The 26,555-nt window shown below is 44.3% G+C and overlaps 2 protein-coding genes across 2 annotated transcripts; both read right to left on the bottom strand.

Moving 5' to 3' along the window:
• Nucleotides 1-3,061: 3,061 nt before the first annotated feature.
• Nucleotides 3,062-9,357, bottom strand: VHL (von Hippel-Lindau tumor suppressor). Its single transcript, XM_060163864.1, is given in 3 exon segments — nucleotides 3,062-5,490; nucleotides 6,799-6,921; nucleotides 9,033-9,357. Coding segments are annotated over 3 exon segments (645 nt in total). The 3' UTR covers nucleotides 3,062-5,293.
• Nucleotides 9,358-18,884: 9,527 nt separating this feature from the next.
• BRK1 (BRICK1 subunit of SCAR/WAVE actin nucleating complex) lies at nucleotides 18,885-26,181 on the bottom strand. The gene is made up of 3 exons (XM_060161203.1): nucleotides 26,014-26,181; nucleotides 20,072-20,154; nucleotides 18,885-19,799 (listed from the first exon to the last, which is right to left on the bottom strand). The coding sequence occupies exons 1-3, from the start codon at nucleotides 26,129-26,131 to the stop codon at nucleotides 19,773-19,775; spliced, it is 228 nt and encodes a 75-aa protein (XP_060017186.1). The 5' UTR covers nucleotides 26,132-26,181; the 3' UTR covers nucleotides 18,885-19,772.
• Between the last annotated feature and the right edge of the window lie 374 nt (nucleotides 26,182-26,555).

Genomic DNA, 26,555 nt, shown 5'->3' on the forward strand with positions numbered 1-26,555 from the left:
GTTCGTGCCCCGGTCCGGGAGGATCCCACGTGCCGCGGAGCGGCTAGGCCCGTGAGCCATGACCGCTGGGCCTGCACGTCCGGAGCCCGTGCTCCGCAACGGGAGAGGCCACAACAGTGAGAGGCCCACGTACCACAAAAAATAAATAAATAAATAAATAAATAGTTTATTTAGGAGCACCATACTTTATTTGGCCAACTTCCTATTAATGCACATTTATTTCCAGTATTGGGGTCTGTTCCAGAGGGGTCTGCTTTCTCATCTACAGGAAGGGTAGGGAAGTCCTAAAGTCTATCAAGGAAAACCATAAACCAATAGTTGGAAAACTGCTACCCCGAGGACACACCAGACCCCCCTCCAAATTCCCCCCACTCTCTGCAGTTGCTCCAGGACAGGGTAATCCAGAACTGCTAGAATAACCCTCCCCTTTAGTTCCCACCTGATGCTTCTGAGCACTGGATAACTGCAGCATGAGTTCTCAATATTCCCGCATTGGACCGGGGTATCTGATCACCCTCCTCCAGGTGAAGAATGTCATCTCATGTCCTCCCTAGCAAACTGCTGCTAGGCTATCCTTTGCCCAATTAACTCTCCTTCAATTTTTCTGAGGATAAAATGGTTCGCTATGATTTCCTCTGGGTTTTTCAGAAGGATTTGCAGGGCCAGCCCAGTCCTCAAGAACTCAACTTCTCCCAACTGGAACAAAACAATCTTCTGTGTTTTCAACCTGAATACGGAGAGAGCCTATTGCTATCTAGTGTAAGTTAAGCCAACTCGTACTCTCCTGAGGTTTCACGTTCCAAACTCTGAAACTAGTTTTGTGGGTTTCTCTCTCATTTACCTATCCAGTATTATTGCCCCTTTCGGTTATCACCACAAGTATATTTCATTCTTCTGTGATCTGCCAATGGATTACTGGGTATGTGTGGTGATGGGGGAAAGTCCCCAGGAAAATGTTCTGTTGGGGCAGGGAGCTTAGGTGTGCTGACAGAATGGGGAAACGGTGAAAGGGTATCAGGCAGCTCAGTGACTAGCATAGAGTAGGGCTGAGGTGCCAAGAACGGGATACAGAAACCTAGCATGAAAGTATCTGAAAAGTTCACTGGTGTTCCTATTTCAAGAATGCAAAACACTGGTATCTATTTCACGGCCTTAGTGAGCTGAGTACCCTGTTGTTGTTGTTTTTATCACATTCTCAATAAAAGTCCTGGTGAGATATTAACCACTTGTTTTTTAATAGACTACTTTTTAGAGCAGTTTTATGTTCACAGCATAATTGAGAGGAAGGTACAGGATTTCCTATATACGTCCTGCCCCCGTCCCCACCCCCCCCCCAACAAAGTCTCCTTTCCATTATTAACACCTGCCCCTGCCAGGGTGGTACCTTTGTTCCAATTGATGGACCTACACTGCTACATCATTATCACCCCAAGTCTACCGTTTACCTTAGGGTTCACTTTTGGTGTTGTACATTCTGTGGGTTTGGACGAATTTATAATGATATATATCCACTATTATAACATCAGACAGAATAGATTCACTGCTCTAAAAAATTCTGTGCTCCACCTATTCATCCCCCCCCTCCCCCTACCCCTTATTATTATTTTTGTGTGTGTGTGGTACGCGGGCCTCTCACTGTTGTGGCCTCTCCTCTTGCGGAGCATAGGATCCGGACGCGCAGGCTCAGCGGCCATGGCCCACGGTCCCAGCCGCTCCTCGGCATGTGGGATTTTCCCGGACCGGGGCACGAACCCACGTCCCCTGCATCAGCAGGCGGACTCTCAACCACTGCGCCACCAGGGAAGCCCACCCTTAGCCCTTTTAACTTATCATTTATTTTTAACAAAGATGACAGTATTTTTTTTTTATTTTTATTTATTTATTTTTGGCTACGTTGGGTCTTCGTTGCTGTGCGCGGGCTTTCTCTAGTTGCGGTGAGCAGGGGCTACTCTTTGTTGCGGTGCATGGGCTTCTCATTGCGGTGGCTTCTCTTCATTGTGGAGCAGGGGCTCTAGGTACACGGGCTTCAGTAACTGTAGCACGTGGACTCAGGAGTTGCGGCTCGTGGGCTCTAGAGTGCAGGCTCAGTAGTTGTGGTGCATGGACTTAGCTGCTCCGCGGCATTGGGATCTTCCTGGACCAAGGATCGAACCCGTGTCCCCTGCATTGGCAGGCTGTCTACTTTCACTTACTAATATGCATTTAAATTTCCTCCGTGTCTTTTCACGGTTAACAGCTCACTTCATCTTAATGCTGAGTAATATTCCATTGTATTAGAGTTATTCCATTATATCACAGTTTATGTGTTCATTCACCTACTGAAGGACATCTTGGTTGCTTCCAAGATTTGGCAATTATGAACAAAGCTGCTGTAAACATCCATGTGCAAGTTTTTGGACATGTTTTCAACTCCTTTGAGTAAATACTAAGGAGCACAATTACTGGATGGTACGATAAGAATATGTTTTGTAAGAAACCACCAAACTGTCTTCCAAAGTGGCTGTACCATTTTGCATTCCCATTAGCAATGAATGAGAGTTCCCGTTGCTCCACATCCTCACCGGCATTTAGTATTGTCAGTGTTCTGGATTTTGGCCATTCTTTTTTTTTTTTTGGCCATTCTACTAGGTGTGTAGTAGTATCTCACTGTTGTTTTAATTTGCAGTTCCCTGATGATATATAATGTGGAGCATCTTTTCATATACTTAGTTGCCACCTGTATGAGGCGTCTGTTACGGTTGGTTCTATTTTCATGAAAAAAAAACAAAAACAAACCATCTGTGTTCCAACTGTGAATGCTTTTTTTCTTAATACTTTTCTGTAGAGCTTAAATTTTTTACAGTGATATTTCATTTTTACGAGAAAAATAAAGCTAAAAGAAACAAAGTTTTAAACAAAATCCAGTGCTGGAAAGAGAAGGGACTGAGAATGAAAGCAGGTTTCTTGCCTTTGTCCATCCACCTGCCCCGCCGCCCCGCCCCCCTTAAGCCTTTAAGCAAACATGGCCTTCACACCTCTCCAAGAAAGAAGAGCCTGGCAAATGACACCACCACACCTTACCTATTTCTTTTACTTAGCACCATTTAATGTATCCAAAAAAGCTTTTTTTTTAAGTCAAAAATAGATAAGATCACAGTTTCTTAAAATTAATACATTTAATACATTCTTAAGATTTCAAATGAGTACATACATGCTATAGGTTTTCAATCTTCCTTGGACAACACAAAAAACACAGTACTCAAATTGCAAGTTTTGACAGGAACATGAAATCTCATTTTGACACAAAGACAGGTTTAAAAAATAATAAAACCAACACTGAACTAATTGAGCACCAGCAGGCTTCCTTAAATCTCCCATCCTATCCCACTTTCGAAATCATATGGCTGCCTCTGTACCAGCATTTCTTCTTCCCTACCCAACAATTCGACAAAAAAATTAGATAAAAAATTACAGGTGTGTCACTGAATGAGTACCACAACAGGCTAAAGAAAAAAAAAAAAGCCCATTTTACTTGCTGAATGTTGAAAGAGGAGAATAAGATTAGGTGGGAAAACTGTACGGCGTTCGATTCATTCGCTTCACTCTGATATCAGAGCATAGGAACTGTGCTCAAAGGGACTAATAAAGATGCCAAGAAATAGCCCAACGTTATTTATAAAAGGAAGGCTGCACTCATGTCTATGAAGAGCTTATAATACCATGGAAAAATATTTAAGTTATAAAGTTAAATGAGAACGTAGAATACAAAACTTTATATTCAGTATGATCTCAACTACTACGTAAAACCAAGCCAAAAAAAGGCTAAAAGTTCAAAATGTTAAGTTAGTGGTTGTATTTAAGTAGTGTACCTAATTGGATCTTTTCTCTTCCTTTACTTTTCTGTCTCTTCCAACACTTTCTCTACTGGAGAGTTTTGTTTTTAGTTTTTTGGTTTTTTTAACAATTAGCTACCAAAAAAGGAGGCCTGATAGAAGTATTGAATTTAATGAATTTAAGTCCAGTCTATCGGAAAGGATCTGTACATGTATAAAACTAGAAAACATTCCAGGCTACCCGCTGAATCCACAGTGTGTTAGCAGTAACTTCCAAGAGGCTGGAGGGCTTTGTCCTCTCCTCCAGGCAGGTGCAAAGTGTCACCAGATCCCTACTGATGAAAAATTGCTGAATCGAACAAAAATGTCATGGATTTACAAAAAGGAACAGAAGTACCCACATTTGGCAAAAACCTATTTATAGTACAGGAGTAGCTCTTTTTTTTTTTTTTTTTTTTTTTGCGGTACACGGGCCTCTCACTGTTGTGGCCTCTCCCCGTTGTGGAGCACAGGCTCCGGACGCGCAGGCTCAGCGGCCACGGCTCACGGGCCCAGCTGCTCCGCGGCATGTGGGATCCTCCCGGACCGGGGCACGAACCCGTGTCCCCTGCATCGGCAGGAGGACTCTCAACCACTATGCCACCAGGGAAGCCCCCCCTTTTTTTTTTTTTTTAGGAGTAGCTCTTTAATACTATGATTAAACAAGTATCTCCTATCTTCTGTGCACATAGCAAGTTTCAAAAAAGCTATCATCAATAAGAACTGTAGAAAGCTAATCCTGGCTTAGAAACAGAAATAAAACAGCTCTGCGACAACAGTGGGCAGAGAAAAGCCACAACTTAGAAAATTATAAAAACTGCTTTCTATAAAATTGATGCCCTTTAAAACATTTGTTTACTGTATATACTTTAAGGTCCCCATTACCACCCGCCCTCAAAAAAAGGGTGAAAACCTCTAACACTTTCTACCAAAGTAGCCACTGGTTTGTTCATTCAATAAACACTGAGGGAAGGCTCATAACGTGCGAGGCACTGGAGTCTCAAAGAGCAGACCGCTATGCCCCTGCCCCAATGACATCTTGGTCTCTCAGTGCGGGACGCGGGGACATCACCAACCACAATACAGGAATGAAAAGCAGATGTCACTGCTTTCCTACAACTCAAGAATAAGCTACAATTCTCACTCAATTACTTACACAAAAGTCCTTACACAGAAACTTTCCTGATGCACTAGGAGGCAAAAATGCAACTACTTTACCTTCATAAATACTTCTAGAAGGGACAGGCATTAAATTACATTTTGTGATATTTGCCCTTAAACATCACAGCGCCCAGTAGTGAGGTCAGTTAACTTTCTTTTAAGCAATGGAGCTTTTTGACTCCAAGAATGAGACACTTTGAAGCCGAGAAAAAGTGACCAGTCCTAGGTCTAGATCAAGACTTGTCAGGACTGTCAAAAGCCGAGACCCAGGAGTGTAAATTTCAATTAAAATCGTCAGTCTCCTCTGCCATCCGCTGATTTTCAATATGCTCCTGGGTCAACCGCTCCAGGTCCTTCCACACATTTGGGTGGTCCTCCAAATCTTCGTAGAGGGATCTCGCGATGTCCAGTCTCCTGTAATCCTCAGGCTTGACTAGGCTTCGCACAACCTGGAGGCAGCGCTCTTTCAGGGTGTACACTGTAAGGGCAGAAAACCGACTCTCAACAGCAGACTCAGGCCGGAGGACAAGGGCTGAGTGAGAGGCTTTGCCAACCGTAGCAACTACATTTGTAACAGCTGGACCTCGCTTTGGACAAAAAAAGTGAGTACATGGGTTGTGGCAGAGTGTAATGTGATGGCCGCAACAGACATCTCACAGTATTCATGACCCTGTGTAGGAACTTTCCTCGAGAGTGGGCTGGGCCTGGGATGTGCTTTAACTAACTGAATGTGGGCACAGTGACGCTGTGGCGATTCTGGGTCTCAGCCTTAAGAAGCCCTGGCAACGTTCGCTTTTACACTCTCAGGAGCCCTGAGCTACCCAGCAGGAGAGACCATACAAAGAGCGCCAGGCCCTGAGATGACCCGAGAGAGAGGCCCAGGCCCCAGCCAACCCGCCAGCAGAAGGCAGTGATCACCAGTGAGCAGAATAACCACCGAGCTGAGCTCTGCCCCGGCTGCAGAATTATAAACAAATAAAATGGTTGTTGTTAGGTTGGGGGTAGCTGTCACACAGCAATAGATAACCAAAGAAGTGTGTAACTGGATTTCGGGGGAACTCAAATCCTATTTTAAACTTACCGGGGAACTTACTCTTTAAAGGTCTCCTTTAAGGCAAAATTTCCTACATTTAACTTACCAGTGCTCACTTCTGTATACCCACTGCCTTAAAGCAGGATCTAAATACACATCCTAGTTTGAACCCTACATACACATACTCGTTTGAAGCTGCAGGTATTTGGGTTTTTTTAACCCAACAGATCATCAGTTTCTAAGGGTTCAACCTAATAAAATCACTTGAGTTTTAAACAAGTGGTAAGCTGTGAAGCTAATGTTCAATGTGGTGATTCTTCTTACAACCCCTGATTGACACAGTGACCTTGACTGGGTTAAATTACACTGAAAGATACAACACTAGAAGTCAATAAATAAGCCATGATATCTCATTCTCTACACCTTTTTTTCTCCTGAGACTCCAGGGTGTAATTCTGCTCCACGGCGAGCGAAACAAAACGCATTCATAATTCTACAATCAAGTATTTTAATTTAGCCCACCCTTGACCAGCCCAAAGAGCTTCTGAGATACCACGACATCTTTGTCCAACATACAGCATACAAGTAAATTACTTCCACTTTATTCATGGTGGAGAATAGGACACAGAAAGGTTGGATACCTTGCTCAGCATCAGGCAAAAATCACTAATGACTGGGCTCCTTCAAGTGGCCTATCCTCTACTTAGGATACAACAGCCTATCTTTTTAAAAAGTAAGATGGAACATCAGTACCTGGCAGTGTGATGTTTGCAAAAATAGGCTGTCCATCAACATTGAGAGACGGCACAAACAGCTCAGTCTGGTTAACTAGGAGCCCATCAGATGTCCCAGCATCTCGGAAGAGCCAAAGATGACCTGTTCAGACAAGCAAAGGTTAAGGAGCCACACACCTATTTCCTTCATCTCCTCACTCTGACACTGAAAATATCTGCCTCTCATTCTGCTTAAATACCATACAAAGCCATTCCAATAATGTTATTTTATTTAGTTCTCACAAAAGATCCAGGTAAAGATGAGAAAAAAAGGTCTGAAAATGCCAAGTGACTTGCTCAAGGCAACAGGGACAGTAAGGAGAAGGGCAAGTATTCCAGCGAGGCTCCAAAACCCAGGCCCTTTCTGCTGTCTTGGTGCAAAAGCAAAGTACGGGAACTGCAAATCACACCAAAGGCTGCAAACTAAAAGGAGAGAAAAGGTCACCAGCTCCTCAGAACTGTGCTTCTCAAAAGCAAGAAGATACAAAAACATCACGTTGAAAGAAAAAAGCCAGACAGAAAAGGGTACTTTCTGTAGAAAGAGATAAAATTAGTCAATGGTGTGAAAAATCAGAAGAGTGAAAGGGGTAGGAGAGAATTTTCTGGGGTGATGAAAATATTCTAATCTGTAACTTGATCTAGGTGTTGTCAAAACCCATCAAACCCTAAGACATTTGTATTTTACTCTATGTAAATTATACCTGAATTTAAGAAATAAACACATCTTATGCAAAAAAAAAAAAAAAAAGAGAGAGAGAGAGAGAGAGAGAGGGGCACTTGGAAGGAGACAAAATTCTAGGGCTAAGATTCTGTTTAAGGAGGGAGGAGGCTGCCTCAGAATAAAAAACAGCATGTGTTCCTGGGGCATAAATTTACTTGAAGATTTGGTGGGAAAATTTAAGAAATGTAAAGTAGGAAGTAATTTTTTTTTTCTTGTAGTAACATATACATAACATAAAATTGACTATTAACCATTTTTAAGTGTACAGTTTAGTATCGATAACGTTAAGTGCATTCACGTGGTAATTTTTTTTAAATGTTTATATTAAATCAGGCACAGATAAATTTTGGAGAAGAATACAAAATTCACACAATTTCCTAGATAAAATAGGAGACTACAGAAATGTTAATGCCTGGAAGAACTGCGTTGTTCCTCATTTAATATTAGCAGAACTTCGGTGTAAAAGTTTGAAGAGCATTATTGAGTATGCGACCCTCAAGGAAAAAAGATCCATTAGGATCCTCCGAGGAAGAGAGTGAAAATTTAGCAAGCATTAACTTCTCTTCTTGAAAACCAAGGGAAGATTACTGCCACTTTATGCAGTAAGGCCTAGACAGCCCCAACCTGGGTTATTACAACAGTTTCCTAACTGCTACCAGTACTCTTCCCCCTCCAAACCACTTTGCAACCTGGGTAAGCTTTTCAGTATTAAATCAGGCAATGTCATTTCCCTGCTTAAACATTTTCAATGGCCCCCATTTCCCTAAGGGTAAGATCACCTTTCAGACTTCCTCTCCCACCATTCCATACCGTCTCCCCTTTCCCAGTCTCCAGGTGTTAGCCCATGCTGTTCACTCTGCCTACAACTCTCCACTCCGGTCTTGGGTTAGTAAGATCCCATTCATCATGCAGGATTCCCTTTCTTCTCTGCGAAGTTCCAACTCAAAGCACACACCCCTCCCTTTCACTGAGCAGGTGCCCTGCTGTGCTCCGTTCCTATGGCAGCAATTATGACACTGGCTTGTTCTTAACTACTTATGCATTTGTCTCGTCTCCCCCACTTGACCGCGATCTCCATGAAGGCAGGGACCCTACGCGGACGTGGCCCACTGGGCACATCGGAGAATGTGGGATTCTCCCATTCACGGACTGAACAAATGGGCGTGAGGGATGGAATACACGTGGGGTCGATCATCAAATGCAAATTATGCACTCTTAAAAGAAGAATGCTCTGTCACTAGCTGCGTCTACTTGGATCTGTCACAACCTCTCTGGGGCGTCAGTTTCTCGAGTGTAAAATGGGAATAATAATGACAACAGCACCTGCCTCCCCGGATGGGGCGGGAATTCGGTGAGCTCGAGCCACCGTTATCGTTGCTATCAGGCCTAGAGCGCTGGGCAGCGCGCTGGGCACAGCTCAGCACCGGGCTCGTTGAGGCCAGGACAAGGGGGCGGCGCGGCCGGGCGCGACTGGGCGACCGCGGCCCGCCTACCTCGGTAGCTATGGATGCGGCGGCCCGTGCCGGGGGGCAGCGTCGGGTAGGGCTGCGGCTCGCCGTCGAAGTTGAGCCACACGGGCAGCACCACGCGCGGGCTGCGGTTGCAGAAGATGACCTGGGACGGCTCGCGAGTATTCACTGAGCGCAGCATCGGCCGCGGCCGCCCAGCCTCCATCTCCTGCTGGCAGCCGAGCTCCTCCGTGTGGGACTATACCGAACCGCACTGCTCCGCGTCCGCCTCCTCCGCGTCCGCCTCCTCCACGTCCGCCTCCTCCGCGCCGGTCTCTGCCTCTTCCGCGTTCCCCGCCCTCCCGAGCATTACCTCCCGGAGCCAGAACTACCCGGGCCTAGCCGCCTTGGGATTCGTTGGCCGCGCGGGGCGGGGCGGGGCGGGGCGCGGCGTGCGTGCGCGTCCCCGGCAGGTGTGCGTGCAGTTTTCGCGCGCTCTCGGTGGGGGATGGAATACAGCCTGGAAGATGGCCGGCTTGAGGCCGTGCGCATGCGCAGATGGATCCCCTGAGGATTGAGGGTCCCGCTTTCACGGAAGCGGGCGGTGGCGTTAAGCCGTCCTGTGCCAGGATTTCCCCTGTAAATTGGATTCTCGTACCTCTCGTACGTTTCTTACACAGCGTTTCTTTAGTTTCATTCATTGTCTTAAGACCTTCATGGTTTTTGCCATATTCTCCCTACCTTCTGCACTATTATTTATTTACTAATTTTCTCATTGATCAAGTTTGTTTTGTCTCCATTTTGGGTCACAAAATTTGAGTTTTGTACAGAAAAGTAGGATAAAGTGAAATTTTCCCAGTCCCCCCAGCCACCTGGAGAGAGTCCCTGGAGGCAACAGGTAACATGTTTTTTTGTCCTTCCTTTCAAAATTATTCTATGCATACGCAAGCAATTAAACACATTTGAGAAGAAATTTTATATCACTACCATCAATGGAAATTCTTTATCATTTGCCATAGAAGAATACAGTGGAACGAATTTAAAGAAAACAAAACAACAGTTACTAAACTTCGTTCTCTGTAAAGGCTCTGAGCCTGCGTGCGTTCTGTTGGTTCAAAAGTCAGCCAAGTGTTAAATGTTAGATACCGAGTGTTAGTTGTCAAACCAACTTCCTTCCCCCTGGACATAATCAGAAAGATTTCCTTTAGGAAACTGAAGAGAGAATAAACTTTCACAATTCAGTCTGTGTGCCCTCTGAAATTCACACCCACCTGGGTTCTCATTCCAGGTTTAGCTTCAGATATGAGATATCTCTGAGCCTTTAATTGCTCATCTTTGAAACTGGCATTTTTAAGAAGTACCTATGTCATAGGAGTGTGGATTAAGTGGAAAAGTGTTCAGTGCCTAGCACATAGCAAGCACTCTGCAAATAGCAGCAGTTACTATTTATAAAGATGAGTTAAAAACACTGTCTCTACCCTCAAAATGCTACTGGGCTACTGGGAAAGCACAGGACATGTAGACTGATTTGTTTTCTTTATTGTGGTTGATGTAGGACATGTAGTTTTATTATTGGTTATACCAGTAAAAGAGCAAGTGGAAGGTGACTAGCTGATCTGAAAAGAATCAGGTAAATCTTCATTAACCCCAGGAGGGGTTAACGTCTGAGATGAACTTTGAATAAAGCCTAAGAGTTCTCCCTTCCCAACTCCCATCATACAAATATCTAGCCTGGGTGTCAGATCAGGCATCATGCCCATCGGGGGACTAGGCAGACCCCGCAGCAGGCACTGATTCCCCTATTCAGTTTGCTTCTCATTGACTAAACTCACTGCCTCCAAGCCCAGGACTCCTCAGTCCTACCACTTACTGAAAACTCACCTGGCGGCCCAGGCCAATAAGGAACACATACTTGTGCCCACAGACCAGCACTATGGCCCTAACATTTAAAATAAACAGCAGGGAGAAGGGTGCAAATAGGCTTTTCTGTTTTTGTTTTTGGCTGCACTCCTAGACAGCTGTTCTCAGTCAAATCCACAAGCAAAGGGGTTTAGGTTTATGATTTTCACCCATCTGAGCAACCTCTTTTTCAGTTTCTTTGGTTGCCTGACATGAAAGCAAACTCTTCTCCACAAACTACATTGAAGAATGGCAACACCATTAAAAATAGGGAAAACTTACTGAGGAAAATGAAATAAAAGGGGGAAAGAGCTATCAAATTATATGCATAGTGTGATGACATTTATGTAAAATGTGTCATTATTTCCTCAGCCAACCCCATATTCTAGAATATAGTTTTATTACCTTTATAATGAAAACAACTAAATCAATCCTCCCCCAGCTTTTATTGAGATATAATAGACCTAAATCAATTCTGAAGAGCCATGAAGAGGAAAAAATAACCAGACCTACTATGTGCAAAGCGCTATGGTAAAAATTTGAGAAATGAGATGTTTATTTATGAAAGATTAAAACTACAAAGTTTAAACACTCATTTCTTCCTTCATTCTGAGAATATCTGAGGGCCTACTAGGTGCCAGGTGCTGTGCTAAGTGTTGAGAATATTGCAGATAAGTCATGCCTTCACAGCACTTCAATGAGTGTCCCATAATCATCACACAAATAAAAACAAAGTTGCAGTTACCACTAGTGCAACAAAGGAGAGACACATGGTGCTAGGTAAACCTGAAGAAAGATGGTACATGAGTCCCTGTAATTAAATTTCAGTGACCTGAAATAGACTCTACTTGGAGAAGCTCAGAAATAGAGTTCAGAGGGTTTCATTTTAGTCAAAGATGAACTTCAAGGAGAAAGAATAAATCTATCAAATGCAAGGCACTCTACTAAGCATTCCACATTCATGAAAGCCATGTCATTATCTCCACTTTACAGCTAAGGAAACTGAAGGGGTTATAAGGGTATAAAGGGGGTGGTCAGAGGAGAGTGCTGGATTAGAGGGGCTCATCATCTGGTGCCTTTGAGAAAATGATGGTATGAGTGAATCTAAGGAGTCTGAGAAATCTACAAAGGAACTAACACGCTGAACCTAGGTAATTCTCCTCTGGGCTGTCCTTGACAGCACATTATACAAAGAGACGGCACATCCTGATGGCCTCCAGCAGGATCAAGTGACCAGCAGTGACACAGACCGCCAGGTTTCTCGAACATTAATGTGGAAATATTTGTGGAGGGAAACCTGAGAAAGACAGGATTTTCTGTTAATCAAATCCCAATGGCTCAGAGCCATCATAATTCTCAGGATTCATGCAAACATTCCCTTACTCCCAGGATAGTGAGGTGAAACGTATCAGTTTAATATGACAGAAATGTCTACATCCCTAAAATGAAAGCAGTTGTGGAGATAAACACAGGTCTTAACAGTGACATTGTATCACTGCAAATGTTTACAAAGATAATTTAAGAGGAAGGAAAACATATTTAGGGTACTCTAAGTAAAAGTAAAGCTACAGGCTATATTGTTCTTAGAGTACATCTTCCACTATTGAAAACCAAACAAGTAGAGAAAAAGAAGAAAATGTACCCAAGTATTTTAAAACAACTGATGACTTTTTTTTCCCCTTCTACTTTGCTGCCTTTTCAAAATTTTCTTTTAGGGGACTTCCCTGGTGGCGCAGTGGTTAAGAATCCACCTGCCAATGCAGGTGACAAGGGTTCCATCCCTGGTCAGGGAAGATCCCACATGCCGCGGAGCAACTAAGCCTATAAACCGCAACTACTGAGCCTGCGCTCTAGAGCCCACGAGCCACAACTACTGAAGCCCATGTGCCTAGAGCCCATACTCCGCAACAAGACACCACAATGAGAAGCACGTGCACCACAACAAAGAGTAGCCCATGCTCGCCACAACTAGAGAAAGCCCATGCGCAATAACGAAGACGCAATGCAGCCAATAAATACATTTATATTAAAAAAGTTTTCTTTTAGGATATATTTCGCCTTCTTTATACTTTGACCAATCAAAAAATACGAAGATGTACAATAATAAAGCAAACACTGATAATCTTACCATATAAAGTAAAAAACACATTGTCACTTATTTACTTTTTAAAGTTAAGACAACATAAATGATGAGGCTAAAATACCCTTTGACTTCCACCTTGGTCCCATTTCCCTCCTTCCTCCTCAGAGGCAGTAACTACCATGAGTTAGATGTGTATCTAACCAGGCTATTTTTTTTTCTAAATTTATTTTAAATTTCTAGAGTTCACTCTTTTTGGTGGATAGAGGTGTGTTTTGACAACATGCATGGTCATGGAACGATCACAACAATCAAAATACAGAACAATCCACTCTCTCCCACCCCCCAGAGAATGTGATGAAACCCTACCCCCAGGCTTAAGTCTTGACACCCACTGACCCATCAGTCCTCCGTCCCTATAGTTCTGCCTTTTCCATAATGTCACATAATGGGACCACACAGCATGTAGCGTTTTGAGTCTGGCTTTTCACTTAGCATGGTGCATTTGAGATTCATCCATGTTGTAGAATGTATCAAGTTTATTTCTTTCCATCACCAAGTGGTAGGCCACTGCACTCACCAGTTACGCAACATTGAGCAATCACGAATAAAACTCCTATAAGCATCTGCATACAGGTTTTGTGTGTGTGTGTCTATAAGTTTTCACTTCTCTTAGGTGAGACTCATCTAGGGATGAGATTGCTGAGACATACAGTAAATGCATGTTTAACTCCGTGAGAAATTGCTAAATTGTCTTCCCAGAGTAGTCATATCATTTTGCATTCCTACCAGCAATGTATGAGTGTTCCAGTCACTCCACATCCTTGCCTGCACTTATTATCAGGATTTTCTTCTTTTTGAAAAATTTTACCCATTCTAATAGATTGCATATGGTATTTCAATGAGGTTTTTATTTTTATTTCCTAATGACTAATAATGTTGAACGTCTTTTCATGAGCTTCTTTGCCATCCTTTTGTCTTTGAAGTATCCGTTCAAATCTTTTGTCCATTTCTTTATTAGCTTGTTTTCTTACTTTTGAGTTTTGATAGTTCTTTTATCCAGGACAATTTTTATTCATGATGGTGAGGTGACTGAGAACAATCTGCATTCAGAAAAGCTGGGGATAGTATTTAACCTCTCTGAACTCCTAGTCTCCTATGGTTCAAATCAAAACAGCTATCCTGGCAACATCTTAATTTTATCATAAAAGGATAAAACAGATGTTTAAATTTTAAAAACTGAACGATTTAGTGAACAGATTAAAATGTAAAGTATAACTTTGTCATCGTCGGTGAGGGTGAAATTTTAGTATAACAGAACTCTAAGTACATAAGTTGAAGTGACACACTGGGGACAAAATAAACAGTGGTTTAGCATAACACTGTTTATGGACCGAAATGACCTATGAGCAAAGACATGTATAACTTGAGAATAAAATCCGTGTTTCTGGAGCCTGACCAAATAAGGTCTTTCAAAAGAGGGAAACCGAGAGACAGCTAGGGAAAGTGCCAGAGTTGATTAAATTCTTTAGGCAAGACTTCCAGAAAATATAACACACAATTCAGTCTTTAGAGAAAGGAAGCTGGAAGAAGTGAAACTTGACAACATAGACATCAATGCAAACAGTGTTTGCCAGACACAGCCAGGAAAACCCCTGAAGCCTTCTTTACCAAAGGAAGGACAGGGAAGAGGCAGGTAAGACTAACGTGAGTATGTAACAGCTTAAAAATTATCTAATGGGGCTTCCCTGGTGGCGCAGTGGTTAAGAATTCGCCTGCCAACCTACCTAAGGAGACAAAAGATCTGTATGCAGAAAATTATAAGACACTGGTGAAAGAAATTAAAGATGATACAAATAGTTGGAGACATATACCATGTTCTTGGATTGGAAGAATCAACATTGTGAAAATGACTCTACTACCCAAAGCAATCTACAGATTCCACACAATCCCTATCAAACTACCACTGGCATTTTTCACAGAACTAGAACAAAAAATTGCACAATTTGTATGGAAACACAAAAGACCCCGAATAGCCAAAGCAATCTTGGGAAAGAAAAACGGAGCTGGAGGAAGCAGGCTCCCTGACTTCAGACTATACTACAAAGCTACAGTAATCAAGACAGTATGGTACTGACACAAAAAACAGAAATATAGATCAATGGAACAGGACAGAAAGCCCAGAGATAAACCCATGCACATATGGTCACCTTATCTTTGATAAAGGAAGCAAGAATATACAAGGGAGAAAAGACAGCCTCTTCAATAAGTGGTGCTGGGAAAACTGGACAGCTACATGTAAAAGAATGAAATTAGAACACTCCCTGACACCACACATAAAAATAAACTCAAAATGGATTAAAGACCTAAATGTAAGGCCAGACACTATCAAACTCTCAGAGGAAAACATAGGCAGAACACTCTATGACATCAATCACAGCAAGATCCTTTTTGACCCACCTCCTAGAGAAATGGAAAGAACAGCAAAAATAAACAAATGGGACCTAATGAAACTTAAAAGCTTTTGCACAGCAAATGAAACCATAAACAAGACAAAAAGACAACACTCAGAATGGGAGAAAATATTTGCAAATGAAGCAATGATAAAGGATTAATCTCCAAAATTTACAAGCAGCTCACGTAGCTCAATATCAAAAAAACAAACAACCCAATCCAAACATGGGCAGAAGACCTAAATAGACATTTCTCCAAAGAAGATATACAGATTGCCAACAAACACATGAAAGGATGCTCAACATCATTAGTCATTAGAGAAATGCAAATCAAAACTACAATGAGGTATCACCTCACACCAGTCAGAATGGCCATCATCAAAAAATCTACAAACAAATGCTGGAGAGGGTGTGGAGAAAAGGGAACCCTGTTGCACTGTTGGTGGGAATGTAAATTGATACAGCCACTATGGAGAACAGTATGGAAGGTCCTTAGAAAACTAAAAGTAGAATTACCATATGACCCAGCAATCCCACTCCTGGGCATATACCCTGAGAAAACCATAATTCAAAAAGAGTCATGTACCACAATGTTCACTGCAGCTCTATTTACAATAGCCAGGACATGGAAGCAACCTAAGTGTCCATTGACAGATGAATGGATAAAGATGTGGCACATATATACAATGGAATATTACTCAGCCATAAAAAGAAACGAAATTGAGTTATTTGTAGTGAGGTGGATGGACCTAGAGTCTGTCATACAGAGTGAAGTAAGAAAGAGAAAAACAAGTACCGTATGCTAACACATATATATGGAATGTAAAAAAAAAAAAAAGGTCATGAAGAACCTAGGGGCAAGACGGGAATAAAGACACAGACCTACTAGAGAATGGACTTGAGGACACAGGGAGGGGGAAGGGTAAGCTGGGACGAAGTGAGAAAGTGTAATGGACATATATACACTACCAAATGTAAAACACAGCCAGTGGGAAGCAGCCACATAGCACGGGGAGATCAGCTTGGTGCTTTGTGACCACGTAGAGGGGTGGGATAGGGAGGGTGGGAGGGAGGGAGACGCAAGAGGGAAGAGATATGGGGATATATGTATATGTATAGCTGATTCACTTTGTTACAAAGCAGAAACTAACACACCATTGTAAAGCAATTATACTCCAATAAAGATGTTAAAAGAAAAAAAAAAAAGAGGGCTTCCCTGGTGGCGCAGTGGTTGAGGGTCCGCCTGCCGATGCAGGAGACACGGGTTCGTGCCCCGGTTCGGGAGGATCCCACGTGCCGCGGAGCGGCTGGGCCCATGAGCCATGGCCACTGGGCCTGTGCCTCCGGAGCCTGTGCTCCGCAATGGGAGAGGCCACGGCAGTGAGAGGCCCGCATACCGAAAAAAAAAAAAAAAAAAAGAAATCCGCCTGCCAATGCAGGGGACACGGGTTCGAGCCCTGGTCCCGGAAGATGCCACAGGCTGCGGAGCAACTAAGCCCATGTGCCACGACTACTGAGCATGGGCTCTAGAGCCTGCGAGCCACAACTACTGAGTCCACGTGCTGCAACTACTGAAGCCCACACACCTACAGCCCGTGCTCCACAGCAAGAGAAGCCACCGCAATGAGAAGCCTGCGCACCGCAACGAAGAGTAGGCCCTGCTCGTCGCAACTAGAGAAAGCCCGCGTGCAGCAACGAAGACCTAACACTGCCAAAAATAAAATATATAAAATAAGTTTATATTAAAAAAAATTATCTAATAGCACTGAAGTAGGAACGAGAAAGGAAGCTTTAGATGTGGTTATACCACACTTGGGAGTGAAACGGTTAGAGCAGTCTGAGGCTGGCAGGTCTAGGTTCAAGGTCCAGCACCTTTCCTTACTTTGTACGACTCTGGACAAGTTTCAGCCTCTCTAAAGAACTGCATGGAGGTAAGAACGCCTACTTCTTACAGCTTGAGGACTAAATGAAACAGAGTACACGGACTTCCCTGGTGGCGCCGTGGTTGAGAGTCTGCCTGCCGATGCAGGGGACGCGGGTTCGTGCCCCGGTCCGGGAAGATCCCACATGCCGCGGAGCGGCTGGGCCCGTGAGCCATGGCCGCTGAGCCTGCGCGTCCGGAGCCTGTGCTCCGCAACGGGAGAGGCCACAACGGTGAGAGGCCCGTGTACCACACACACACACAAAAAAGAGTACACAAAGCACTTAGCACATCTAGCACGTGGTAACACTCAATAAGTTACAGACAATACTAGTTACATATCCGTGAGCGAGCCGAGGCTCATTTTATAAAGGGGGTATTGACAGTTACACAGGAAAGCACTCTGACACCTCAAAGTGCCAGGTAAGCAGGAGGAGTTACCTCTACTGGAGGAGGTCAAGCTCACTGGTTCCCACTGGTTCCCACGCCAGTTGCTCTCCTTACAAGCAGCAGCTTACCATTAGCAACATGGTATTTAGGGTACTAACTTTTTTAGAAATATTACTTTGATATCAACAAATTAACAGAATGTCTATAGGACCATAAAAAAATTTATCATTTTCACGTCATCTAAGGAAGGGTTTTTCTGGCTTCTATAGATTATCATCACTTTTGCCTCTATTACTATCTTGTTATAGTCCTTGCACATAGTAGGAACTTAGTATCTGTTAAACTGACTGCAGAGCACCGGATAATCTAAAACTTGAACTTTACAAGTACTTATTTATCTCAGAAAGGATACAGAAGATATTATGAATAATGAACTCAAGCGATTGTTAGATCACCTCAGATGAGCTCAATAATGTTGAAAAACAGCACTTACCAAAGTAAAGGAGGTCAGTATTGCCTCCATTGTAATACCACATTTTTAAGTGAAGGTACTACTTAAAATGGTCTTCCAAAGGTCTAAGCACGGATCTAAGCTCAGATGTGACAATGCAAAGCAGCTTGAGCTCTGCCAAGTCACTTCAATTGCTATTTACTGACTACCTGCCTTTTGCAAGGTACCCAGCTGAGCAACACAGGCAAAGGCACTGATGTACACTGTACGATGCAGACACCAAGGCAGAGAACAAGATCAAACCCAGGGCTGAAGCGCAGTATTAGCATGGCAGGATGGGAGGGACTGAGAAAAGGAATAGGGCAGCACTGAATGAAAAGTAACGTTAGGAAAACTTTATGGAGGAGGTTCGGCTTAAGCTAGACCTTGAGTGGCAAGTAAGATTTGAATAGGGAGAAATGACTTCCACATGACTAAAATGAAAATCTACATGGCGGCTAAGCCGTTAGGAGTGGGTTGGCACAAGTTTATAGCAGGCTTTGATGCTAGAATGAAAAGTTTTAGACTCTTTTGCTTAAATGATTTGCTTTTCAAAAAGAAGTAGACGTTTAGCTTGTACTTTATAAAACTAATAGTCTTCTCTGGATTGCAGTTAAATTGTGTAGATGCTGGTATTTCAACAGACGGCAAGCATCACGCCTGATTCAACACTGCATATTTTATTGGAGCATAAAGTGCCTACATACTAAGTACTCGGTAAATGTCCACTGAACGACCAAACGATTCTCAGGATGGACTAGTGCAAAGTCCAAATATGGGGGCTCCAGCTGGCAAGCCACCTAGGGTTTGATCGAACAGCTACATCTGCAAGTTTGCTGTTAGAGTAAGAATCCCACACATCAGATTTCTGTGGAATACGTGAGCCCCATCTCTAGCTCCTCTCCCCACCACAATCACAGCAGTCAGATAAAGTTGAGGAGTTTATTAGGGAAATATGAGAGATAAAGACACCCCAAGTGAGGGAAAGGAAACTCTGAAAATGTCCCTTTTCAAGCCAAGTGGGGGCCTGGGCTTGACCTCCCCAAAAGGACAAGAAACTGGTGGGTTAGCAACAACATTCTCTGGCAGCCACCTCGCCAGGGCACCACAGCCAGGACTGCTTCTGACCCCCGGCCAAAGGTGGGGAGGAGGCAAAGACCGTTTATAGAATCAATGCAGAGGCAATGAGAACTGCAAGGAAAGGCTGAGAGAGAGAGAGAGAGAGAGAGAGGTGGGGAGGACCTTGACAGAGTCCCACCTTCTGGCTCTTAGCGCCTCAAATATGTTGACAAGTAGTTCTACAAAGTGTCACTGAAGAAGTAAAATGCCTAATGTTGTTTCTGAGAGTTCCCCTGGCTCCTCCCCACACGCCACATCACACTGCTGGGTGTACATGGCAGAGCCCAAAGGCCACATTTTTGAAAAAAAGGAAAACAAGAATAAGCCCTGTTGCTCTTTAAGGAGAGAGGAAGGAGCTGAAGGCTGCTGGGGCCTTTCCCACGAGGGTCTGCGTTCTGTAAAAGCAACTTCCCAGCAGCAGCATGGCACAGTTCTAGGTGAGGGTCTCACCTTTTGTCACCTGTCAAAGGAAAATTGACAATCAGATAAATTCAAAAGCATTAGAGGGGTCTAAAAAAAAAAAAGTCTTATTTTCTATCTTAGGTAGTTGGGAGTGGTAGAAAAGATGACAGCTTCAGAGTCCCAGAAAGCTGGTTTAAATTCAGGCAAGGTAGTTAACTTCTCTAAGCCTGTTTCTGCTTCCAGGTTTTTTCAGCAACAAGTGGAAATGTGCATTCTCTCCTGTACAGCCATGCCTGCCTCATGAGGAAGGCCCTTGCCCATCATACTCACCCTTGCTTCAATGTACTCTATTCTCCGCTCAAGAGCTGTCAATTTCTCGTTTAGTGTTGCGAGTCTTGAACGACAAGACATATCTGGTAAAAGAAGACTGACGTTCAGGATTAATGCCATTCCAGACACAAACACACACACAGCCCCTAAGATGAAGAGGAGGAATGATATATCATGCAGAGCACAGATAAGAAGAACGAGTGGGCAAAACAAGGCAGTGGGAGGATAAGGTGAGAAGTATCTTAGGAGCACAGCTGCTTGGAGAGGATCTGCCTAACTTCCTACCAAACGTGGCAGGCAGAGAATAATGCCGCCCCGCACCACCACCCCCCGCAAGATGTCTACGCTCTAATCCCCAGAACCTGTGAATATGTACCCTACAGGCAAAGGGACTTTGCACATGTGATTAAAGTTAAGGACCTTGAGATCTTGGATTATCCAGATGGGCCCCATCTAATCACAAATCCATAAATGGAAGAGAAAGGCAGAAGAAAAGTGGAAGAGATTCAAAGTGTGAGAGGGACTCAACCTGCCACTGTTGGCTTTGAAGATGGAGGGAGGTAGCCATAAACCAAGGGATGCAAGTGACCTTTAGAAGCTGGGCGTGGTCCTTAGCTGCCAGCCAGCAAGGAAACAGGGACCTTAGTCTGACAGCTGCAAGAAACGGAATTCTGCCAACAACCTACGGGCAGGAAGCAGCTCCTCTTCTAGAGCCTCCAGCCCTGCTGACACTGTGATTTCAGCCCAGTGAACCAGTGTTGGACTGCTGACCTACACAACTGTATGATAATAAATGCATGTGGTTTAAGCCGCTATATTTGTAGTAATCTGTTATGGCAGCAATAGAAAAGAGAAAACTAATACAGCAAGGCTGTACAGATGGCCATTTGCTAATAGGCAAACCAAGAGTTTCAAGAGAGGGGAAATGACAAGAGGATGAAAATAATCTCAATAGGGAAGAAAAGCAGAGGCCAAGGAAGCAGCAGACCCTGAGGAGGAGGGAAGGTGTGGTGTTTCTGAGCTCATGGAAGCCAGCTCACTGCTGCTGCTCTAAGGGCGCTTGATGTCCCATCAGCACCTGCACAGGCCTTTCAGAACAAGAGAAAACTTGGAGAACATCAACTACCCTGTGGATCCCACCTTTCGTCTGCAAAAAATGCCTTTTCTTCCCCTATCCTTTCCAATCTCTTTAACACCTCACCCAAAAGGAAACCTAGACTTGCCCTAAAATACCTTTCCCCCTGCAAACTTCTCTGACACCAATCACTTGGCGACTCTTCCTCCAACTGTTCTCAACATCCGGGAGAAAAAGGTTTCCAGGCATGCTAATTACTCCCATACGCCTCCCCAAACTGTTCTTCAGTCATCCCTCAATAATCCTCACTTCTGAAGTTTAAAATATCTGCTCTCTGAGACACTCTCCCACCCAGTGATCTCATACTTAGCTCACACCCCTCCTTTTCATCTCTTCCCTGGATGCTATGCAAAAGCGCTTCAGCACCCAATTTAACAAATCTTGCACACCCTGATCTTGCCTTGACTTTCATTTCATCAAGTCCAAATCTTACTCATCTTGCCCTTTTAAACATTCTCCTTCAAGTCAGTTCAAAGTGGACCTCGGAGAGGTCTTTGCTGAGTGGATATACTTCTCCCTCTTCTGTAAGGATTTGCCTATTCTGGACATTGTTCACTCTTCTTTTTCACCTTGTTTTTTTGTGTATTTTTTAAAATCTGCTAGTGCTGCTGCTTCTAATTCCCAGGCCCAGCTTGAGCAGAAGCACCTCAGCACCCTCCTTTTCCCGGATACACCGCCACTGCTAGGACTGCCCAACAGGACCTAATCTCTTTTCAGCCTGGTTTTTAGAAGCTCAAAGGCACATCGCGTATGCTTTTCAGTAAGAGCATGAATGTTATCACCGACAACCTGTCTTTTCCCATAAAAACGTCTGCCAAAATGAAGGCGCAGGGTGGTGAGAGGGAGGGTTCCTTCCTGGATGGCTGTTCTGTTCTAGCTCTGTCAATCTGGTGATGAATCAGAATCCAAGAACAGCACTATGTTACTGGCCTGCATGGATAAGCACTGTTGAAAATGTAAAATGTTGAACTCTAGAAACTTCAGTCATATTTCAGATCCCATTAAATACATACCGATTCAAACAAAATGCTGGGAAACCATGCGGCAGCCGGACAAATTTGAAACCACAATGCATTTGTATGTACATTATCACCAGACTGTGATGGAAAAAGCAAGTTGTCCTCATCAGGGTGCTTGATGGTGTGCATACATTACCACCGCTAACAAATGCCAGTTACCAGACAACTTCTCTGAACTCTTACTGCACGTAACCTTAACCTACAAAAATCAGCACTGTCTTTCTCTTAAGGTCTTATTTCTACAACAAAATTATAAACTTCCTAAGAGTGGCTATGTCCATTTATTCTTATTTATCCCTTTCTCACAGCATCTGACGCACAGCTGGAGTTACAAGAGGCTGTATTTGTTTGCCAAGTATAAGAATTGAGATTTAAAAACAGCCTCATTCTCAGGCTTCCCTGGTGGCGCAGTGGTTGAGAGTCCGCCTGCCGATGCAGGGGACACGAGTTTGTGCCCCGGTCCGGGAAGACCCCACATGCCGCGGAGCGGCTGGGCCTGTGAGCCATGGCCGCTGAGCCTGCGCGTCCGGAGCCTGTGCTCCACAACGGGAGAGGCCACAACGGTGAGAGGCCCACGTACTGCAAATAACAAACAAACAAACAAAAAAAAACCAGCCTCATTCTCTATTTTTTTTTGTTACCTTTCTCTGAACATATTAGCTTTAGAGTCAGAAAAAAAGGTGTAAAAATAAAAAGCTATCATCTGTAACAATCTATTTTTAGAAATGTCATCAATTCAAAGTACAGAATAGGCCCAGTGTTAGGATGTTAGTGCTCCATCACGATCTGTGTGTCCTCAGGTTCAGGTGGTCCTCCAATGCTTAAAGGGTAAACCACAAAGAGATCAAAATTCTACTCACACTAGCTGGAATCACAGGGTAAAAGCTGTTCAGAATCATTAGGTATCCTGGAAAAACAGTTCCCTCCCCAAAGCACATGCCCTACACAACCTCTCTGTGGTCAGGGTGAGAATTATAGGTCTGCTGCCATTTTCAAAAAGCTATAGATGCCCCCTCAAAGTAAACGCCTACTAAATCTTTGCACCACCAAATCACATTATAAACACAATACAAAGCCCCCCCAGATACATGTCAGAATTGAGAAGTCCTGCTAAGGGCTTAGACAGGGAAAATACATCCCACACTCACTCATCCTGAGTCATCCAATGCCAAGACAACACACTGAAGTCTATCCTTACGATTTACCCAGTTTCTCAGCCTGGTGGTCTTTGTCTAAACTCTTGTATCATGATATCGTCAATCTTCAGGAACTTGCCTCAGGTATACCTAACTGCTAAGACAAATTGCTTTAACTTTTAATCGTGCTTCCTAATTGTTCTTACTTGTAATTAATTGTTCTTTTCTTTAAAAGGACTAAATACACTTTCTAAAATCTTCAAAAACCACCTAGTAATTACTGCAAACATTAGGCCATTATCCTCACCTTAAAAGGAGAATAATGGCCTAAGCGAAGGGAAGCCATTTCTCCCAGCTCCTGAAGCATGGAATCCTATGCATCTACTTCCTTGGTCTAGGACTTGCTGGAAATTTTGAAGAAAAAAAAAAAGTCTTTATTCTCTATCTGATCATAAAATGGGACTCACACGCAGTTGCTAAAATCTCACAACAGGTATTTCCTTGCTTATAAAGCAAGAAAAGAGACACTTCTCCTCCGCAATCCTAAGCTCAAACTTCAATTTTCGGTTAGTTCCAAGACTCACCCACAAAAACTTCAGTAATATGTCAAGAAGTTTTATGCCACAGATAAATGTATGTTTATTATATGCTTATTAATATGATTCCGTGCTCAGAAACGAAGTTATTACATTACCTACATCCAAACTGGGGGAAGTGAGATGCTAGATCACTTTTAAATTTTGAACAACAGCACCAGTTTAACTTGTTATTTTAGATGCTTTATTTACTGAACTGACATTCTTAATACTCTGGATATTCTGTGTCTACATATCAGATACTAACTCCTACCAGATAAATGAAGCCTTCTGCTTTTGGGTTTTTTTTGGTTTTTTTTTTTGCGGTACGCGGGCCTCTCACTGTTGTGGCCTCTCCCGTTGCGGAGCACAGGCTCCGGATGCGCAGGCTCAGCGGCCATGGCTCACGGACCCAGCCACTCCGCGGCATGTGGGATCCTCCCGGAACAGGGCACGAACCCGTGTACCCTGCATCGGCAGGTGGACTCTCAACCACTGTGCCACCAGGGAAGCCCTGCTTCTGGTTTTAAAAGTAAAAACTCTCCACGTCAGTTATCTGTCCAACTACTTTCCACTGCCTCTCCAGACTAAGCCAAAGTGTCAAAGCTGTGACCCTGTCATCACTCCATCCCTCCCGGGGCACGGAACATTTTGTTTTCTCTTACCTGGCTCTGCCTCCGAGGGAACGTTATGAGTAAAGAATGCCCTAAAGAACCCCCAATAATAGTTTAGCTAAGGAAGGAGAGACAATTAGGAAAACTAACATCAAAATAGTTTGCACAGAACTTAAAAAATAATTTCAGGATACATGAGTTCTATGACTTCTTGACTACCATTCCCTACTACAACCTCTATACTAAGTTATGTGTGTGAATTTGTATCACTGACATATAATTTATACTATTCTCATCTCTCATTAATACTACCTTCACCCTCATTCCCTGTGGGAGGAAATCCATCACACCAAGTCACATTGTATGTGAATATATTAAGACAAAAGCAATGTTCTGCTTTGTTCTGAAGTTGTCCTTATTTCATCTTCAAGGCTTCTGTGTCCCCCACAGAACCTGAGAGAGAGCCTTGTACTCAGATCTAGTTTCTCTTGCTGATGCTTTCTGACAAGACTCTTGCCCTGTCACCTTTATACTCCTTAGGACTTGTCAGTTCTCTAGCTAGAAAATAATTCCTTTTGAAATCTTTTTTAATACATCGGTGTACCCTCCTTAATCTTAATCGCTTAATGTTGCTGAAAGAGTGGACCAGAAGCACAGCAGTTGGACAAAGATCACTAGACGTCATCCCCACACCTTGTGATGCCATAGAAAGTCTACCCAGTGTTCAGTTCTCTCAAAGAAACACTTGGAGAACATGAGGTAGGGGGTCTCTGCTAGGCGCCTGCCGTCCAGAAGGATGTGGAACAATGCGAAGAGAATTTAAAACCGTCACGAGCAGGCCTAGGAAAGATTTTGCTAGAAGCAGACAGAACAGCCACTGTCGGCTAGAGACTAGCAATGCAGAGATGTCCATGGCCTGACGCGATGTGGACCTTACTCTGCCCTCATCTGCTGCCACTCAGCACAGCGCGCGCGGAGACAGAAAGGAACCCACAGGAGGGGCCGGAGGAGCGACTAAGAGGCTCGGAGCTCAAGGGCTTCGACTCGATCCGGAAGGAGATGGGCAACCGTCTAGAGTCTTTACAAGGCAGTAACACAGCCATGCTGCGTCCCGAGAGCCAAGCGGGGACTGGAAGCGAAGCACAGAAGAAGGGAGGCGACTGAAGAGAAGAAAAGAAGCAGACGATGGATGGGACTGCCTGACGTATCCGGGAAAAGGAAAGACTTGTTAATGGATCCGGGGTGAAGGTAAGGAAGCCGATGAGCTCAGCGTGGGGCAGGAACACCCCACAGGGACTGCCCAGTGGAGGCCGGGGGTCAGGGCGAGAGGGGGAAGGTGCGGCCTGAAGGAGGAAGCGAAAACCAGCAGGAGCCCAAGGCTCCCCGAGTCCCCTTCAAAGCTTCTCAGCGCCCTCCCTCAGCAGGCCTCCCTCCTCCCAGCCTCCCCCGGCTCGCCCGCTGACCGAACGAGTTGAGAAAGTCTGCGATTTTCTTGATGCTGCTGGTGATGACCTCAATGTACTCCCGGTTCGCCCAGTCCTGGTGAATCTCCCGCTGCACCGGATCCTCTTGCCCCGCCATGGCTGCAGCCTAAGGAAGCGCGATTGCGCAGGCGCCTCGACCCTCCAGGCCGCCAGTACGCCTGCGCCGCCAGTCCACACCGGTCCTGGGGCACCCACGAATCCATGGGCCTTGTGGTGCGCCTGCGCATTGTCACGTCTTCTCTGGCCTCTTCGCGCTGCTCCCACGCCGCTGAAGACCGTCGCCTCCAGGCCGTGGAGAAGAATGGAGTGCGCACGCGCCAAAGTCCCCCACCCCCCAACCCCCCGCGCCACCGCTACCACCACCTCTGTCTCTGGAAGTTACGGTCCTTGGCGGGGGAGCGTGGGCCCGCATCATCCCTTCCCTCGGGTGCTCCAGACTAAGCTTGCGGTCTGTGTCCACAATAAGCTGGGCATAGCCAATTAAACCACATTAAATACAAATCATTTTTAAAATGCCTTTT

This window comes from Lagenorhynchus albirostris, chromosome 10 (genome assembly GCF_949774975.1).
Source record: "Lagenorhynchus albirostris chromosome 10, mLagAlb1.1, whole genome shotgun sequence".
Lineage (NCBI taxonomy): Eukaryota > Metazoa > Chordata > Mammalia > Artiodactyla > Delphinidae > Lagenorhynchus > Lagenorhynchus albirostris.

Bases quoted from the DNA above. Each gene is read 5' to 3' on its own strand.
- BRK1 (XM_060161203.1), bottom strand. From the start codon at position 26,131: ATGGCGGGGCAAGAGGATCCGGTGCAGCGGGAGATTCACCAGGACTGG. The intron at 20,155-26,013 runs GTCAGCGGGCGA...TTCTTTTACCAG, and splicing joins AGACTTTCTCAACTCGTTCG to ATATGTCTTGTCGTTCAAGA. The intron at 19,800-20,071 runs GTGAGTATGATG...TTCCTTTGACAG, and splicing joins TAGAGTACATTGAAGCAAGG to GTGACAAAAGGTGAGACCCT.